Here is a 19479-nt window from a genome sequence, read left to right as displayed (position 1 = left end):
AGATGGGATGGGTAGGATGGTCCGTTCACATGCGGACATTTGGAAAACCTGCCTGGAGCTTGCGGATGAGACGGGAGGAGGGGGTCGGGCAGGGCTGAGGTGTTCCCAAAGGACAAAGCAAAGTGATGGTGAGGATCAACCACACTAAGGGTTTGGTATCCAGGGAGTGAGGCTCGAAGCATTTTCCAAACGCTCAGTTATCCAAAGGCACTTTCCTGTGTCTATTTATGTTTTAGGAAATTGCTCGGATGGACAACACATTATAATTTTTATCACCGAAAGTCATGGGAAGCAGGCACCCGTGAGCATTTTCCTGCAGACCAGCTGGTTGTCAGCAACACATGGATGAGACCAGGGCAGAAAACACTTGATTTCTCCCAGTTTAGGGGCAGCAGCACCCCCTGGTGGCCAGCAGGCCTCCAAGAGATCTGCAGATGCTCTAGGGAACAGGGGGAAGCTGGGACCTGACCTCCAGCCCAGACCAAGGAAGGGGTGGTTGTCTCAGGTTCTGCTCACAGGGCCTGGCACTCCTGTCTCCGTGCTACAGGGACCCAGTTTCCTGTGTTGGCCTATGATGAATGTCTTTTTTCCCCCACTGGGTATCCACATCATGTTTTTAGAAAAAGCGCCCCATTTTCCAGTGGGGAACCCCCTATACTCAAGTCATATAGTTCTTGAGGGTCAACCTTCCTGACTCCATGCACTACGTGCACAGTGATTTGATGAGGGATGAGGATATGACCCGAATCTGTCCAGAGAGAGCCAGGCCTGGACCTTGCTGTAGCTACTGGTTAAGAATTCCCTTTCCACTGGGGCTGCTAAGTGGTCCGTGAAGATAAGCCTTGTGTTTGGGTTGAGGGGGGGGGACATCTCTGTCTCTGGTTGTAGTGGAGTCTTCTTGGAAATAAAGCTGGCATGGAGAAAAGTAGATGTGAGAGAAGAAATGAGGCACAGTCCCGATAAATAAGTATATGAGCAGCTGGATCCAACAGTACCTGAAGCCGATTGCTCCAGGGCAGTTTCAGTTAAGTGAACCAATTATTTTTTTTTTCTCTTAAGCCAGTGGGGACCGGAGGATAATGCTCCCTGCCTGATTTGTGCCAGTCCCTAACTTCTCTCTTCCCTCCCCCACAAATGTCCTCATTGCTGTTGGCATTTGCAAACTCAAGAGGCCACGTTAATCAAAACCATCTTTATTATTTAAAGAGCATCCTGTCATCAGGGGCACCTAGATGGGGGTCCCCAGATGGCAGAACAATATTTACATGGGGGTCAGGAGGGTGAGGCTCGGGTGGTCCCAGGGCTGAGTGGGCCCGCCACTGTGGAAGAGAGGAGCCTGGAGGGAGGGTATCCTTGGACCTGTGGGCTCAGCCCAAGAAGAAAAATGTCCCATTCCAGGCCCAGGGTGAACCCCACCAGGTGGGGCTGGAGCCACCTAGGCGAACTTGGGCCCTGGAGGCGTGCACATCAAGGAGAAGCCGCAGGTCAGAGCTGGGTCACCATGCCGCTGGCTTCGGAGTGAGTCTAGGGAAAGACAACTGGGGGCTTCTGAGGACTGAGAGGTTTCCCCAGTCCCACAGCTCACCTCCCCTCCCCAGAAGCCCTCTGAAATCCATCTGTTCCTTAGGCCGCCCTCTTCTAGGCCTGAGCATAGGTTTCCAGAAAACCCCGCCTTCTCCCTTTTCCCCATTAGAGTCCCAAACACTCCCGCCCTCTGGCTCCCATCTGGGCCCAACGTTCACCTTTATGGCCTGGAAGATCCACTCCCGGAAGTCACTGACTTTGGTGTAGACACCTGGCTTCTGGGCCAGGGCACAGCCGGTGCCCCAGCTCACGATGCCACACAGCCGCCAACGTGGCGTCCGAGAGATGCTATCCTCACACACGAAGGGGCCACCGCTGTCACCCTGGTGGGGGAAGGGGAGGCCTGGCTGGAGGCCGAGAGGGCATCCAGGAGGCCCTCTTGAATGGCCAGCGGCTGTGGCCACAGAGCCCCCTGGGCCTGAGATAGAGAGCCCGACCGCCCCCTGCCCTGGGTCTCCATCCCCGGAGTGGCAGGGGCTAGGGGCTACCCCACACAGTCCCTCACCTGGCAGGCGTCGATACCACCCTCAGGGTAACCGGCACAGAACATCTTGGGCTTGATCTGGTTCGCGTAGAAATCGGGGCCGTTGCAGACATCGTTGCTGATTATGGGGACTCGGGCCTCCTGGAGTACCCCAGCCTGTTGGCCTGGGGGTGTGCGGGCAAGGCTGGCCAAGGCTGGGGAGCGTGCGCGGCCCCCTTCCCTCCTGGTGCCCCCCGCCCGGGCTCCTCAGCGTCCCTGTGCCCCGGGGCCCAGAAGCATTCGACCAGCCGGACTGCTTTTCCCCAGCCCAGCTCAGTCTCCCTGACGGCGGCTCCGCAGACAGAGGACGGGACTCACCGTAGTACTGTGTGTTGCCCCAGCCGGTTACGGTACAGATCTTGCCATCCACCAGGGCCTGGCCGGCAGCCGGGAGGCACACGGGCTGGATGTATTCTGTGAGAGAGACCACGCGGTCCAGCCTCTGCCAGCCTGGCCCACCTTGTACCAAACCCCTGTCCGGCAGCCTCAAGCGCCCCGGTACACCCTTTCCTCGGTTCTTTTTTTTTTTTTTAATTTTTTTTTTTAACGTTTATTTATTTTTGAGACAGAGAGAGACAGAGCATGAACAGGGGAGGGGCAGAGAGAGAGGGAGACACAGAATCAGAAGCAGGCTCCAGGCTCTGAGCCATCAGCCCAGAGCCCGACGCGGGGCTCGAACTCACGGACCGCGAGATCGTGACCTGAGCTGAAGTCGGACACTTAACCGACTGCGCCACCCAGGCGCCCCTCCTCGGTTCTTTTAAAATAACCACGGGAAGAGTTGCCATCAACTGAGTTAACCGTGTATGAGGCGCTTTCCTGTATCCTCCAAACTCCATCAGCCCGGGGGGAGGGGAGGGGCACCGTTAGCCCATTTCCAGAGGAGGGACATGAAGCCCAGTCACTTGTCCAGAGTCTCATAATGACTCAGTGACAGAGCTAGAACTGGAACCCAGGTCGGCCTCATTCGGGAGCCGGTGTTCTTAACCACGGCCCACAAGGCCAGCCCCTGCCGAGAGGGTGCCTTTGTGAGAAGTAGGAAAAGGCATCCTTATCTTTACATACTTGACTTCCAACTGCCAGAAAATCATCACAGTAGATACACAGGTCTACGCCCACAACAGTGACAATGGTGCCCCTGAGATGCGATGTCCTTGTGCCGTGCACAACACGCACAGAGGGTTTGTCTGCTCCCTGCTGGTGACTTCATGGGCCTGAGCCTCGGAGCTCTACGCTATAAAATGGACAGAATAATCTTTTCCCCCAGAGGGTGTGGTGAGAAACTGGCGAAGCACTGAGCAGCCCACCTGACACATAGGAAATGCTCACATGAATGAGTCACAGTAATAAACGACAAAAGCGGTGACTGCTCACACGAACTGGGTGCTCACTGTGTGCTGCCATCACTCAAAGCTCTTTACTCACATTCCCCTTTTAATCGTCTCAAAAACCCTAGGCGGTCATTTAATGGATCAGGGAAACTGAGGCACAGACAGAGGTGAAGCCACACACTCAAGATCACATAGACGGCAAGCCCCGGAATCTGATCCCAAATCCTATGCTGTTACCCCCTCAGCCTCGTGTCTCGAACCGAAGCCACTCCCACCCCCTCCTCCTGTGCTTCCACGGACACTTCTTTACTTCAGTATTTGTAACCCCCAAAGACAAGGCTTTGTTTTTAAAAAAAAAAGTGTATCTGGGGCACCCGGGTGGCTCAGGTCACGATCTCATGGTTCGTGGGTTCAAGTCCCACATGCTCTGTGCTGTCAGCGTGGAGCCCAATTTGGATCTCTCTCCCTCTCTCTCCTCCACTGGTGCATGCTGTCTCTCTCTCTCTCTCTCTCTCTCTCTCTCTCTCTCTCTCAAATAAATATAAAAGAAAAAAGCAAAATGTGCATCATCCCCTTCGATGGGAAAACCAATAACACGGACCATTCAAAAGAAAATAGGCATAAAAATAAGTATAATAGAAACCACAAAACAGTCCCAGCAGCACAGCCTGGGGGTTACACGCACAGATTCCCACGCCAGGCGGGCTTGGCTCAGATCTTTGCCATTTTCCAGCTGCGGGACTTTGGAGCAGAGTTCCCTTCTCTGTGTCGGAATCTTTCCCCATGTGGGAACGAAGGATCAGAGGAGGACCCACCCTCCCCAGGCTGCCGTGGGGGCTAATTGTACTATTTCATTATCATTGTACCGTTGCCTGACGGAGGCTCATCGTCGTCATTACTACGACTTCGTGGCCATTGTTTTTATGATTAGTGTCACCACACTGTGGCCTGCTGAAAGCGGAAGCCCAAGGTCTGCTCTCAATCCAGAGGTGGGCCCTGGAGAAGCGTCCTGGCCCCCAAGGGGAGTCTTGCCCCCTGACAGCAAGGAGATGCCCCAGAGAACTGCAGAGGGGCTAACTTCTGAGTCCCTCTCTGATTCGTCTGTGTATTTTAAAAGCCTTCTTCATTTCATCTTTTTCATTTTAATTTTTTTTAATGTTTATTTTTGAGAGAGAGGGAGAGACAGACCGTGAGCAGGGGAGGGGCAGAGAGAGAGGGAGACACAGAATCCGAAGCAGGCTGCAGGCTCTGAGCTCTCAGCCCAAGAGCCCGATGCGGGGCTGGAACTCACGAACCACGAGATCATGACCTGAGCCGAAGTCAGACGCTCAACCGACTGAACCACCCGGGCGCCCCTCTTCATTTCATCTTAACTATATTTGTTGGTGACAGCTCTTTTGAGACGTAATGCACACACCATGCAGGTCGCCCTCTTCGAGTGTACGAGTCAATAGCTTTTTAGTGGGTTCACATAGAGTTGGGTGCCTGGCGATCCATTTTAGAACAAAAGAGATCCTGTATTCTTGACTCATCCCCTCCCAATCTCCCCACCCCAGCCCCGCCCCTACCTCATACCTCCACTACCCCCTGGTAACCACCGATCTTTCTCTGTCCCCACACCTGCCCATTCTGGAATTTCATTTTAACGGGATCACAGAGCGGCCTTTTGTGTCTGACTTTGGTTTAGCACAGTGTTTTCAAGGCTCATCTGAGTGTGTCTTGTGTCGGTAGCCTGCCACTCCTTCCGTGTGTGGATGGACCACGTTCTGTTCATCCGTTTGTCAGACGTGTAGGTTGTCATCTTTTGCTTGTCGTCAACCGAGCTGCCTTGAACATCTGTGTGTGAGATTCTGTGCGGACACGTGTTTCCGCTTCTACTGGGCGCGTACCCTGGGGTGGAATTTGCTGGGCCCAATGCTAACTCCACGTTTGACTTTTCGAGGAATTGCCGGGTGGTTTTTCAAAGTGGCTGCACCAGTCGTCCCTGTTTGACGCGTGCCCGTCAAGATCGTTTCCCTTACCCCCACGGATTCCTATGGCTCCGTCCTCTCTCCTCCCAGCCTCTGGAGTCCCCAAGGCCAAGGCTCATCTCCAGACTTACCCGTGAGGGGCAGGGGGCTGGACAGGTGGACCAGGGCGATGTCATTGCTGTTTTCCTCGCTGTTGGGGTCTCGAAAGGGGAGGTAGCCCCCGTGGTACACCACCGCCTGCACCCCCAGCTGCAGGCCATGGGGGGAGGCCTGGGCCACAGCTCCGGCAAACACCCGCCATCGGGACAGGACCCGGTTCCGCCTGCCAGGGGACAGGAGAGGAGGATGGCAGCTGCTTGGGCACGGCCCGTCCCACGTCGCCTCTCCCCCTCAGCGCTACGGGACGCTCACTCAGGGAAGCAGTGGGCAGCTGTCAGCACCCAGTCTCCAGAGAGCAGGGACCCTCCACAGAGGTGAGCTCCATCGTAGCGAAGACTGACTTGCCACGGCCATCTGCCCAGGCTGGTGTCTCGGCCTCCCACGATGCGATCCACAGGCAGCTTCCGACGGCCACAATCTGTGGGAGAGGCGGAGTCGTCACGAGGGCCCCGGGAGGGCCTGGAACCTCAGGACACAGCCCCATCCTTGGGGATCTATGGAGACAAGGTCCTGCCATCCTGAGGGAGTCTGAGAGGACACAGCTCTATCCTTGTAGGGTTGGATATGGCCAGTGTGGGGGGTGGGGGGTGGGGGGCGGTGCCTGATGGGACATGGCCCTGCTCTGGGTTTGGGGGGACGGCCTAAGGGAGAGGGTTCTGAGTTTCAGGGTCTCACCTTGGCAGACAGTAGCCAGGAAACGGCCCCTGGGACAGTCACTGTGAGAGAAAGACAGGGGCAGAGGCAGAAATAAAAAGAGAGGCCAATTAAGACGGAAGAAAGGGCACCGACCGCGGGCGGGTGGGCGCCCCTGCCCGCTGCCCTCCTCACCACACGGAGATGACCTCGAGCAGCCTCCGGGCCAGCGGCAGCCTCCCCTCGTCCACGCAGAAGAAGCCCGACGTGCCGTTGGCGCCCGCCGTCCGCACGTCCAGCTCCGAGTGGCCCAGGGCCCTGGGCAGGCAGGGGTCAGGCCTGCTCCTCCCGCCCCGCGCCGCCCGCCCACCCCCCGAGGGCCGCCCGCTACCTGAGGAAGCCCATGTCCTCGCAGCCCAGGCCCGCCACCCCGGCGTTGGAGCGCGAGGAGCACAGCAGCCGCCACGTGCCCTCCGTGTCGTCGAACACCATGAGCCGGGCGTCGGCAGGGCTGACCTGCACTGCAGGGCGACAGGACGGCCGCCTGGGTCACCTCCCCGCTGTGCCCACCCGCTTGCCCGCCCGACCCTGCGGGGCTCCAGGCCAGGGTCTCTGCGGAGCCAATAGGAGCTGGGGCGCACCTATGGGCTGGGAACCCGGGGACTTTCCTGTGGCTGCCGGGCTGCCTGAGCCAGCTGCACATGCACCGCTAGTCTGACCCTTTGCTTGGCCATTTGGGAAGAGGGAAGCGGTTTCCACCGAGCTCCAGAGAGGATGGGCGTGTGTGGCTGGATCTCCCGGGGCCATCTTTACCCCCAGGAGGGGAAAACTCAGCCAATGTGGAGGAAAGCCAAGATCTGCCCCTTGATGAAGCCAGGCTTGCCAGACCCCCAGAACTGTTAGAGAAGTAAGTTCATCATTTCCCTTTCTGTTTAACCAGTTTGTTTCTTTTTTCCTTTTGTCTTCTGCAGCCTGAAGACCCTTGACACATCAGATTGCCCAAGTATCTAGAGACCCTATAGTTTTTTTGAAAGAAAGAAAGAAAGAAAGAAAGAAAGAAAGAAAGAGAAAGAAAAGCTATCTTTTCTGCACGACTTGTCCAAGCCTTGAATATACTAAAATGCATATGGCACTTCTCCAAGTAGTATTCATTCATTCATTCATTCATTCACCAGATAAGTTTTAACTAGACGTATACTCCGTACCCAGTCCTGTGTGGGGTGATGCTGGGGGCACAAAGATGACCTAGGCAGCCCTGGGTTGTGCCCTCACCAAGCCCAAGTCCAGGAGTGGGAAAGACAGACAGCAGAAAAAAAGTCACTCAACCAAACACCTCATCACAGGCTGTGAGAAGAGGTGGGGTGGAGACCCAGTAAGGCTGGAGAGAGCCCATGTCTGGGGCCGGTTGTGTTGAGAACTGAAGGCCCTCTGAGCCCCTCCCAGGCTGCTCCCCACATGGCCAGAGGACCCCTTTTCACAGCTAAGCCAGGTCACAGGCCTCAGGCGTATTTATTTACATTTACCCCTCAGCACGGCCAGGCTCTGTTTTGGGCAGTGGACAAATTGCCAAAGCAGTAAGCGAATCAGACAAAACCCCTGCTCTGTGGAACTCAAAGGCCAGTAGGTGAGACGGGGAAGGAAAGGGACAAATGAGTCACAAAAGGAGCCGGGGAGACAAATCAAGGCTGACAGAGGCAGGGGCGTACTGGCGTGCGGGGTGAAGCTGCCATTTTCCATAGGCGGGCACAGAGAGAGCTTCGTTAAGGAGGTGGAGTGTGAATGTAGATCTGAAGGAGGGGAGAGAGTTGTGAAGGTAGGTGAGGGAACAGAGAACTAGGCCACAGGACCTGCGAGTACAGAGAACCCAAGGCTGGTGGGGGGTGCGGTGGGGGAGGACCAGCAAGGAGGCCGGAGCAGAGTGAGCGAGAGGCAGAGGAGCTGGGAGGCAGGCTGGGTCAACACCAGGACTTTGCTTCTCCCCGAAGAGAGGGGCAGCCAGGGGAGGCTCTGAGCCGGGAGGCCCTGACCCGACTCGGGGGTTCACAGGCTCCCTCTGCCTGCGGGGCCGGGAGCAGAGCAGCAGGGGACCTGGGGAGGGGCTGCTGTGGTGTCCAGGAGGGGGTGGATGGAAGCTGGGCCAGGGCAGGGACGGTGGAGGCGAAGGGTTTAGACTCTGGGTCGCAGAGACAGGGTTTGCTGGCAGACTGGACGTGGCTGTGAAGGAAGGACAGGGGTCAAGGACAACTCCACGGTGTTTGGCCTGAGCCATAGAAGGATGGAGCTGCCATTGACCAGGATGGGGAAGGGGGCCGGGGGAGCAGGTCTGGGGAAGGACCAGCTGTGACCTCCTGGGTCCTTTTCTCCCGAGCTTCCTGCATTGCTGCTGCGCCAGAGCACATTCTAAGAAACCAAATCTGGGGCAAACTCAGTTTGCCAACCTCTCAGGAGGAAGCCGGCGAGGCCGTAACCAAGCCTAGTGGTGTTCCCATAGCCCCACGGATCTGGACAAGGTCGTGCTGAGACCCTGCTAGGTGCCCAGCACTATGCCTCGTGCTCTCCCTGACCACCAACAGCAGAGCCTTGCCACACCATCCTGAAGCCACAGAGATCCCCATTTTGGTCAGAGGAGGAGCTCAAGCTCGGAGAAACGGGGTGACTTGTCCAACATCACCGGGTGAGAAGCAGAGAGGGTTCGCACCCAGGCTTCGCCACTCCAAACCCCAAGCTGTGAATGTTGCCCTAGGGGGCCTGTCCAGCCACTTCCCCTTCTGAGGGCCAAACAGTGACAGCGGGGGGACGTCAGTGGGTTGGACCATGTTATGCTATGTCATATCTGGTGGGGGGGTGGCTTTTGAATCTCACAACCATCCTAGGGCATAGAGACCCCTTCTATGCCCATCTTGCAGATCGGGAAACTGAGCCTCAGAGAGGACATACTTGCCCAGGAACCTACCACTAAGAACCAGCAAAGAATTTGAACCCAGGCCTGCCAGCCTACATACTCACTGCTGCTTCTGAGGGTCTCACCTGGACTTTCACCGGCCCCACCCTGGGCACACTTCCCCCAGCTAGCACTAAGAGCCTCCTGGCTGTCCTGCCTTAATTATGGCCTCCTGCTCTGAGGTGGGGGCAGGCGATGCCTGGTGCCTCTGCTGGATGGCGCCCACCACCCCGCATCCCAAGACCAAGACCTGGGGTTCAAACCGTCAGCTGGGGGTGAAAAGTTTCCAAGTGTTCCAGATAGGGTGAGGTCTTAGGGAAGAAATGATCACTTTATGGATATGGGTTGGGGGAGATGCGGGGAGGGAATATCAAATGCCCCCTCCAATTATTTTTGAAGCCACGTTCTGTGCCACCGTTTCTCACTTTTCAACTCTTTATTCTTGTTTGAATTATTTGAAAAAAAAAAAAAATGTGTTCCGGGTCACCTGGCTGGCTTACTAAATTGTGTGATATAGTTAGAGGTGTGAAAATCCCAGAAAAATGAGGTGGGGATATAGTTTTGCGTCTGTTTTTGTTTGTTTGTTTGTTTTGTAATTTCCCAGCAGTTTTGGAAAACCCAAGTATAACTTGAGCAGTAGTGCTGACGTTGGCCGGAGCTCGGTCTGAATCACGGCCTAGTTACTTTCCAGCTGAAGGCCAAGAACAAGGTAGTTCATTGGCAACTTGTGTGGTTTCATTTAAGCAAAGACTCCCGGAGCACCGACTTAGATGCAGGACACCGTCTAGGACAGCAAACAACGTGCCCCTGCCCTCCTAAAATGCACCAGAAGTACATAATTATCAGCGTGAGGAGAGTTCTACCGCGGCAACACGGACGGCGGTGGGGTCGGGGGGAGCATGAGGTCTGGGGTGCAGGAAGGCCTTGCTCAGGAACGTTAAAGCCTGAAGGTGAGACACAAAAGCAGTATTTGCCAAGTGGCTGAGAACCAAGCACCGCAAGGACCTGCATCTCTCGTTCTCCCCCGCGTCCCTCGCCGCTTACAGATGAGGCTATTGGGACTCAGGCGGGGCAGGACCGGCAGGAGGCCCCAGAGCTCAGAGTGACGGTGCGGAACCTTGAAACTGCTTCTAGGTGTGAGCTGGAAAGAGGTGAGAAGCAAAGACTGTGGGACCGGGAGGGTTCTTCAAGGGCATGAGAGTGGACCCTGGCGAGTGCCAGACGCCAGCGTGAGGTGCGGGCGGAAGAGGGGGATGGACCCTAGGAGCCTTGGAGCCGCAACGCGTTGAGATTTTAGCCCAGCGGCAGTGGGGAGCTATGGAGGGGTTTTCAGCAGGGGCACGATCCCTCTGTCCTGCCGCTTATTCGGTGTGTGGTCTTCACTTCACTGGGCCTCAGTTTCCCCCATCTGGAAAATGGGGATGATAACAGTTCCAAATTCACAGGGTATGGGGCAAAATTTACAGCCAGGGCCTGGCAGATGTTAGCCGTCACTATGGCGAGTTGCTTGGCTATTTCTCGAGAAACAACAGAGTGTAGTTGTTCTGCACAAAAGCAGATCTAGGCTACCTGGGTTCAGATCCCAGACCCCGCCGCTTACTAGCTCTGAGACCTGCAGTAAATCACTGGGCCTTTCTGTGCCTCGGCCTCCCCACATTAAAATGAGCTTTAGGGGAGGGTTAACGAATTGACAGCACAGGGCCCAGGGGCCTGCGCCCGGCACCTGTAAATGCCAAGTGCTGAGATGATGACCAACATGGACGTAGGCTTCCCTTGTCTGGATTTTCATTTCTTCTCTTGACGTGAGCAGAGCCCTTTATGGAATTGATGAGGCTCACGGGAGTGAAAAATACATGCCGACACTTAAGTTCCCCTTTCTTCCTGCTGCTCTGGGCCACAGAACGGCAGCCTGGGGCTGGCATCTGGGAAAATTCATCCATTCATTCCACATTTAGTGTCTGTATCTATTATTAGTGTGGCCGTTCATTCTCAGCTGCCTGCAGACACAGCTCTAGCAGGCAAGTCTAACAGCTATTCCTGGCCTCATCATCTACCAGCTGTGTGCCCTCTCTGGTCTCGTTTTCCACATCTGTAAATGGGGGTCATAACAGCAGCCACCCCCCAGAAGAACTAGAATGGGTCGCCGAATTCATACGCCACCCCTCAGACAGGTTTTGACCTTGCCTCGCAGTAAGGAACACATTTTGCATCACAGCGTAGCCCTGAACCTGTGCTTTCTGGGGCGAATCATTGCGTTGCTCCGAGCCTCAGTTTCCCCATCTGTAAAACGGACTGATAAACAGTACCACTCTCGTAAAACCAAAACAGAAGATTAACAAAACTTTTTCTTACGGAGAGAGGTACACTGTGGTATTTTCTAATCTAACCTATTTTTTAAAATGTGGTTTTCAACTCCCTAATTTAATTTCACGATGCACCAAGCGGGTAATGCACTTAGAGTCTAAGAGACACCAGACAAGTAAAGTGCTTAGAACAGTGCCTGGTCCAGAGCAGGCCCTCCACATGGCACAACATCACGCTAACTTCTCTGCACAGGCTCCCGCAGTCACTCAGGACCTTTTTTCTGGAGCTCCCACCAGGTACATGTGTCCTCCAGGGCTTCCCAAAGGGTCCCAGCCTGCTTTACTCACCCGGATACAGCGGCTCCTGATCACTCTTGAGTAGAAAGGTCACTGCAGAGAAGGTAGAGGTGAGGGCAGGCAGGCGGCGGGGGGGGGCTGCAGGGGGCAGGGGAGGGTAGAGGCCCAGGGGCCACTCTCACCAATGGCCCAGGATGCTGCCCCGATGGCCGTCAGGAGCAGCAGTGTCCCCGCAGCGAGAGCTGCCACCTTGGGTCCGGAACAGCATGGCACAGTCCGGCCACCTGCAACAGACACCGTGCTAGAGCCACCGCTAGGCCTGTCCTCGTCACGGCAGGGTCTGGGCACGGAGCCAGCTCTTAGCCCCCAGGGCTAACTTAGCACGCCTGAGCCTGCCATGCCCTGGGCCCAGTTTCTCAGGGCCGTCCCTCCCCTACAGCGTGGACAACCAGGTGTCCAGCTCCACAAGGCTTCCCGCTGGGAAGGGGCGTGGCCGGGACAGCCGCACTCCTGCCACGTAATGATCTCTCCTCCCCGGTGTCGGTGACACATGACAGGCACTTCCGCACTTTGCTATCTCCTTCATCGCGTTGCACCCTTTTCTCGAAACTCTCACTTCTGATAACTCTCTCAGAGGTTCTTGTGACCCTTGACCTTTGCCCCCTTGGCAGCTCACTTCCCTCCTGTTTGGCATTTCCTCACCACCAGTCTGTTCCGGTCCCTCCGTCCTTGGGTATTCTCCCAAAGCCAGACCTCTCCCGCAGGACCCAGCTCCAAGGTCAAATGTGCCCCTGGAGGGTAAGAACCTAAGTTTGAAAATTCACAAGCCCCACTTTGAAATATTGGTCTTACTCCGTGCTGACAGCTCGGAATCTGGAGTCTGCTTCCGATTCTGGGTCTCCCTCTCTCTGCCCCTCCCCCGCTCATGCTCTGTCTCCGTCTGTCTCTGTCTCTCTCTCAAAAATAAATAAACATTGGGGCGCCTGGGTGGCTCAGTCGGTTAAGCGGCCGACTTCAGCTCAGGTCATGATCTTGCGGTCTGTGGGTTCAAGCCCTGCGTCGGGCTCTGTGCTGACTGCTCAGAGCCTGGAGCCCGTTTCAGATTCTGTGTCTCCCTCTTTCTCTGACCCTCCCCTGTTCATGCTCTCTCTCTGTCTCAAAAATAAATAAACGGGGGCGCCTGGGTGGCGCAGTCGGTTAAGCGTCCGACTTCAGCCAGGTCACGATCTCGCGGTCCGGGAGTTCGAGCCCCGCGTCGGGCTCTGGGCTGATGGCTCAGAGCCTGGAGCCTGTTTCCGATTCTGTGTTTCCCTCTCTCTCTGCCCCTCCCCCGTTCATGCTCTGTCTCTCTCTGTCCCAAAAATAAATAAACGTTGAGAAAAAAAAAAAATTAAAAAAAAAAATTAAAAATAAAATAAACGTTAAAAAAAAAAAGAGTTAAAGAATCCATGCTATAAATACATAAATAAATAAATAAATAAATAAATAAACAAACAAACAAACATTAAAAAACATTTTAAATGTCGGCCTTACCCCTCCCTCCCTGGGACCTTGGACAGGTGGCATCACCTCTTTGAGCCTCAGCTTTCTCATCTATTTAATGGGCATCCTCCCAGCACTCACCTAAAAATAATACTTTCAAGTTCTCTTAAATAATAGCCAAACTCTAATCACAGGCTTATTTTCTCAAGCACTGCTCTAAATGCATTCACTTACTCAGGCCTCATTTCAATTATGGTTCCCATTCTTCACGCAGGAAGCACTAAGGCTCAGAGAAGTGGAGTCACATGCTCAGGGTGACTCAGCCAGCAAGAGGCAGTGCTGAGTCCTGAACCCCGGGCCCGTTTGGTGCTGGGGCCCAAGTGTAGAACCACTAAGCCATGCCACCTCTCCCCGTGCTATAATGCCCGGCACAGAACAAGTTCTCAATAAATGCTTTTACATCATTAGAGCTGTGTGGTCCTGGGCAATACCCTTCACCTCTCTGGGCCTCACTTTTCTCATTGGTAAATGGAGCTCTATTCATTCATTGTCCTGTTGGAGCAGCCACTGTACCTGGCCCCATTCTAGGCTCAGGAGACACATCCCAAAACAAAACAGGTGAGACGCTCGCTCTCGTGGGGCTCACATTCTCATACGTGTAAGGTTGAGGGGAAAACATAAACAAGTAAGCAAACTCGATCATTTCCAGACTGTGGCGAAGTCTATGAAGGAAATAATGCAGGTCAGGGCAGCAGGTGGCCTCTGGAGGGTGCCGAGGGAAGGTCTCCCCAAGAGGGGACTTTTGAGCAGAGACCTGAAGGGTGACACCAGCCATGTAAAGATCTCAAGGAAGAGCACTGTGGGCTGAGGGAACAGCACAGGCAAAATCCTTGAGGCAAAAATAAGCATATGATCTCTTTGAGAGAGGCCACTGATGTGGCCAGAATGGCATGAGCTTGGGGGAAGGCAGGCACCGAGGCTGGGACCAACTAGGGAGGCCAGTAGCCTGAGGAGAAGGGGGGTTTCATTCCCAGTGCGACAGAGGCCCTGGGGATTAAGAGCCAACCCCTTTTGCTAGGGATTGCGGGAGGGCCGAAGATGCAGGGCTGCTAAAAGCCTTTGGCAGGGCCTGGTGTGTGCCCAGCTGTCCCTGGCACCTGCAGGCCGTCCCCAGGGCAGCAGGAGCTCCCAGCTCTCCCCTCCATGTCGTGGTAGTACAGCTGGTGGGCACAGGGCCAGACCAGCACCCAGAACGGAGCAAGGCCTGGTCCAGGATCCTCCTGGGACGGCCGGCGTCTGGGTGTCTTAAGAACTTGAGAAGCCAGCAGTTCCCGTCAAGGCATGAGAAAACAAATACTCCCTCCCTCCAAAGAGGCCACAGTGGGCCAGGCCAACCCTGGCCTCCCGCCCACGCCCGCCCACCGGCGACTCTGCCCCCAACCATCTTCCTGGTTCCGGTGGGAGGTCTTGACTCCCTGCAGCCATGAGGCTGGTCCTGGTCCCTTTGTTTTCAGGTGCCTGTCAGGGCTTTGGGCCCGGCCCGGAGGCTCTGGTGTGCCTGCCGGGGTGCCAAGCGCTGCCACCCCGTGTCTCTTGGGGTGGGAAGAACCTCCTTCCACGCCTTCTGGATCTGGGGACTTCGAGTAACCCTAAAACAGGTGCCCCTGGTGGGACAGGAGGCATCTTCACTCTGGGTCCGCCTGTGTGAGAGGCCTCCTCACAGCTCGTCTTTGCGGAGGCAGGAAGTGTCCTCACTGTGGGCGTGAGGCAGCCTCCTTGCCCTGATTCCCGGGAAGCAGGGGAGCCTCCGGGCCTGGGAGGCAGCCTGCCCAGCCTCTGCCGCAGGCACTGCTCTCTGTCCCCCAAGGGCACTAAGGCTGCCCTACCTCATGTCGTCTGCCCCCACCATTTGGCTGCAAACCCTCACAAGTGACATCTTTGGTTCCTTGGCTTGAAACTCAGGCTCGTAGCTCAGCCCTCACCCTACCCAGCTCCCACTTTCTGAATGGAGGGCCCTCCTTTGGCCTCCGGGATACGGCACGTGCCCGATTTTCCTTCCATTTTTCCGATGGGGCCTTCCCCATCCCCTGACCCTCTTCTTACTCCCTGAAACCTGGGGTCCATAGGGTGGCACATGGCCTCCCCCCACTGAGGCCCCCTGCTCCCATATCTGTCTCACACACCTCCACAGCCTCAGTTTCCCTTTTCTGTCCTGCAGCCTCGTAGATGTCCCCGCCCACAGGACCCTCCTGGCCTGACACTGGCCTCGATGTCCTCCCAACCCCCAGGTTCCGTCAGAGGCTCTCATCCTCAGGACTGTCCCTCATCTGCAGAATGCTTCCCCCTGCCACACACACAGCTTGCCAGCTCACAGCCTGCAGGCCTCCTGAGCATCTCCTGTCCACCCTCTCCTTCCCTGCTCCCAGCCCCACCTGGGCTCAGCCTCCCTTCTGGTCCAGCCTCCACACAGAAGCCCGAAGATCTTCCTAAACACAAAATCCATCCTGTCCCTTCTTTACCTAGAACCGTCCATGGCTCCCCAGTGTCCCCAGGACAGAGTCTTAGACCTTCAGCCCTGTGGTGCAGCTGTTAGAGATTCGGGGATTGAACATGTTTCCCCAAATTCCCAGAGAGTCTTACGGGGCTTTCTTTATCAGACACCCAATAGTTTCCAAAGAGCAGTCAAAGCCCCAGAACTTGTAAAACACAAGTCAGTATAAGAGAAACGAAGACTAACCACCAGCGCCATCTTGCGGAGAGACCCAGCACTGCCAAGGCATCAGCCAGCCCTTCAGCAGAAATAGTCCTAAGAGACGTGGCTCCAGCTTGCTCACCTCACTGCTGTCCCAGCTCCACTTCCGCTATTACCTCCAGAAATAGCCGAATTACCCATGTGCCACTGCACACCCAGCGCCTTGTCAGCCCCTGCCTTTAGCCGCTCTTCCCTCTGGCTGGCACACCCCACCTATTCCCTACTCATCCTGAGTGTCAGCCCAGGTATCGCCTCCTCCAATTCTGAGTCCCCAGGGAGCACCAAGAAGCCTGCCTCGGGCGCACTTCAAAGTAACACAGATGTAGCAGCCACAAGGCAGGGATGGCTCTCAGCCCTGTCCTAGCCCCGTCCTAAACTTCCCTTACATCCTTGCACCAGGTGTTAATAAGGACGGTATCATTATCCTCGTCCCCAGTGTACAGATGAGGAAAGGAGGCCCAGAGAGGTGCAGCCACCTACCCTGGGTCACCCAGCAAGTCGGCGCAGCACCAGAACCTCTAAGCATCTGTATCCAGGTTTGAGCACCGGCTCCAGCCCCGCCAGCAGGACCCCGCGACGGGACCAGCTTGAGCTGCCCGGGGGTGCACTGGAGCCCCACTCTGCCTTGCTTCTCTCTGTAGCCAGACCATCTCCGGCCACCCCTCTGGGCATGACCTGCTTTTCTCCCCGGTTCATTCACACATGGGCCCCGGGCCCGGGGACCCCAGGAGAGATGCCATCCCTGAGGTTCCAGGCTCTGTCACCCACCTGCTCAGCCAGGACAAGTGCCCCCTCCTGAGCCACTGCGAGCCTGGGCTCGCTCTGGGCCACAGCCGTGCAGCTTGGGGCTTGATCTGCCAACTGTGCTGAGACCCCACAAGGGCAGTGTCCACACTGATCATTTCAGCCAACACAGCCAGCCCTTCCTGCCAAGCGTGCCATTCAGACCCTCATGCTACCCTGTGAGGCGTGCCTTCGTATCATCTCCATGCTACAGATGAAAGCTGGAGGACCAGAGAGGATAAATCCGGGGCATCCCAGCCAGAAAGTGCCACCACCTGGGACCAAACCCTGCTAGCCTGGTTGCAGGAGGGAGAGAGAGAGCCGGCCCCCACTGGAGAGGCAGGCAGGAAAGGCCATCCCCTGATCGGGCCCCTCCAGCTGGCCCCCAAGCGTGGAAGAGGTTGAGGAAGAGGCGGGCTGTTTGGAGCCCCCACCGGGGCCTGCCAAGAGCCCTTCAGTGCCAGCCACTCGGGCACGTGTTTTCCCCCATCGTTCCTGGAGTGCTTTCTCTGCGACCTCTCCCCTCTCCATCCATCCTGGCCGAGTCCAAAGTCCTCTCTCTGCTCTTTTGCCCACAGTGCGGGGAGGTGGGAGGAATGTCTGGAATCGGTGGGGGTCTCGGGTCCCGGGGACGCCAAGTCGGCCGACCTCTGTCATAACCGCTCCAGTTCATGGCATGTGTCTCACATGCTAAGCCCCACAGTGGTGCCTTGTGTGTGCTCCGAGCTCCCAACAACCCCCGTACATAGGCAGGTAGGTAGGTTGGTAGTATTAGGATCCATGCTTGACCCAGGGGTAAAATGAAGCCCAGAGAAAGGATGTCAGTTGTACAAGACCACACAGCAAAAAAGTGGCAGGTTCAAGTACAGGCCTGTGTGTTTAGCTCCAGAGTCTGTGTCCTTAACCATGATAGCTGGTCTTCCCACCTTAGCCCCAAGGAGAAGACGGTCCAGGGTTCGCTGAGAGATCACTGGGGTGTGAGGGGAAACTGAGGCATGGAGCCAGGCAGGTCATATGGGGTAGCGGGAAGGCGGGTGGTGGCACAGCCCCACAGAAAATTTGGTTAATAGTTAATCAGGTGGAAGAGACTTCCTAAGGGGCTGGGGGTGGGCCCAGGAGGGGTGCCAGAGCAAGGGGGCTCTGAGGGGGTGGAGGGCTGGGAACAGAGCACAGAGGGAGGGGCGCGAGGCAGAGCCAAGGTTGGGACTCAAGGAAAAGGGGACTCACCCTCTTTCTCCGCCATGTCACGGCCTCTTGTTAATGATTCCCCGGCTGACTTCCTGGGCCGGGGAGGGACCTGTGGGGAGATGAACCGAGAGGCAGGGCCTGGGGGAGCCGAGCCCAGCCCCGGTGCCCCCAGTCCCAGGCGCCCATCCAGGGAGGCTGGAGGGACTGGGCCCTGGCCAGAGCACGCCGTGATCACGGACGCAGATCGGGCCGGGTTCAAGGATGGGGTCAGTGTCTGACCAGCAGCCAGGGGACGCCTGCTTTGCAGGGTTGGGGGCCCCCCGTGCCTGGGCCTTGGTGAGGAGTGGGCTGAAGGTCTGAATTCCTGGGGCAGAGGGAGTAGATGAGAGCTGGGGACCTGAACTCCTGGGTCCTGGGGAAAAAGGCATTTGGGGGCTCTGAACTGCTGGGTATGTGGGAGGAGGGGCGTAGGAGCCCAGACTCCCGGGTCTGAGGGAGGCGGAGACTGGGGCCCCATCCCTGGGGCTGGGGCTCCAAGGTCCTTGGAGAGACGTCTGGGAGCCCCTCTACTGGGAGGTGGGCGCTAGGTAGGGTGAGGATGAGGGGACCCGTGTCCCGGCCTGGAACTGAGGGCCCCGGTCCTTACCCTGGGGTCCGGCAGGTGGGGGCGGAGCTGAGAGATAGTGCCCTTGTCGGGTCAGTCTCCAGGCCTGGGCAGGAGCATGGTGGCCCCGCAGCAGCAGCGGTGGCCCGGAGGCAGAGGCAGCGGCGTGGGGCCTGCTAGGCCTGGCTGCCTCACCTGAGGAGGAGGGGGGCTGGGCCGGAGGCGGGGGAAGGGGCGGGGAGGGGCAGGGCGCAGGGATCGGCAACGCTGGAGGCCACCTGGCTGGTGGGGCAGGGTTTGCAGGGGCTGGACCTGGCCGGCCTGCCCCCGCATCGCCTCCTTCCGGCCTGGAGGGGGCCCAGGTGTGCCAGTCTGAGGGGACATGGAAGGGGGGGGGGGGGTTGGGCAGACAGAGCAGGCCGGGGATGGGGGGTGGGGCTGAGGGGGTGCCCGCAAGGATTGAAGGATGGGCCTTTGAACTGGAGGCAACCAGACAGAGGGCCCCGGCTGCCCCAAGCCCACCCTGCCCCTGCCTCTGCCCCTGCCTCTGGCCCAGCCCCCTCCCTACCCGCCCCCCCCCCCCCGCCCCGCCCTTGCCCCAGCTCAGGCTTAACTCCCTCCCTGTCCTCCCCTGCTTCCTCTAGCACCTCCTGCCCAGCCCCAAGCCTGCCACTGCCCCTGCCATTTCCTGCCCCCCATGTGCAGCTCCTGAACAAGGCAGTCTGGGTCCCTGCCCCAGCCCTGGCCCCGGCCCCCTCCCCCCAGCTGCCTTCCTACAAGTCACGGGGGCTGGTTTGCTTTGGCAGCTTCCCTGCTGCCTGCAGCAGTGACCTCTGGAGCCTGGAAGTCCTACACTGGGGGGATGGGGGGCTTGGCCCGGAAAAGGCAGCACTGAGTGCTGAGGCCCAGGCCAAGTGGCCGGAAGTGTC

At 57.1% G+C, this 19479-nt stretch overlaps 1 protein-coding gene across 2 annotated transcripts; it reads right to left on the bottom strand.

The window, feature by feature from the left end:
* Window positions 1–1177: 1177 nt before the first annotated feature.
* HPN (hepsin) lies at window positions 1178–19079 on the bottom strand. Of its 2 annotated transcripts, XM_047836882.1 has the most exons (13): window positions 18593–18788; window positions 17986–18055; window positions 11924–12025; window positions 11793–11834; window positions 6592–6721; window positions 6396–6518; window positions 6243–6283; window positions 5820–5985; window positions 5540–5730; window positions 2426–2521; window positions 2090–2232; window positions 1743–1907; window positions 1178–1524 (listed from the first exon to the last, which is right to left on the bottom strand). In XM_047836882.1, the coding sequence occupies exons 2-13, from the start codon at window positions 17999–18001 to the stop codon at window positions 1486–1488; spliced, it is 1254 nt and encodes a 417-aa protein (XP_047692838.1). In that variant the 5' UTR covers window positions 18002–18055; window positions 18593–18788; the 3' UTR covers window positions 1178–1485. The 2 variants fall into 2 exon arrangements, with proteins under 2 accessions (XP_047692838.1, XP_047692837.1); XM_047836881.1 differs by having other exon boundaries at window positions 1178–1907; window positions 18593–19079.
* Window positions 19080–19479: the final 400 nt, after the last annotated feature.

This window comes from Prionailurus viverrinus, chromosome E2 (assembly GCF_022837055.1).
Source record: "Prionailurus viverrinus isolate Anna chromosome E2, UM_Priviv_1.0, whole genome shotgun sequence".
NCBI classification, from domain to species: domain Eukaryota; kingdom Metazoa; phylum Chordata; class Mammalia; order Carnivora; family Felidae; genus Prionailurus; species Prionailurus viverrinus.
This window is presented reverse-complemented; position numbering and strand designations above follow the sequence as displayed.

Excerpts from the sequence above, each read along its gene's own strand:
- HPN (XM_047836881.1), bottom strand. Across the intron at positions 6,722-11,792 it reads TCAGGAGCCGCTGTATCCGG|TGCAGGTCAGCCCTGCCGAC; the intron begins GTGAGTAAAGCA and ends GTCGCCCTGCAG. Across the intron at positions 1,908-2,089 it reads GTGGTATCGACGCCTGCCAG|GGTGACAGCGGTGGCCCCTT; the intron begins GTGAGGGACTGT and ends TTCCCCCACCAG.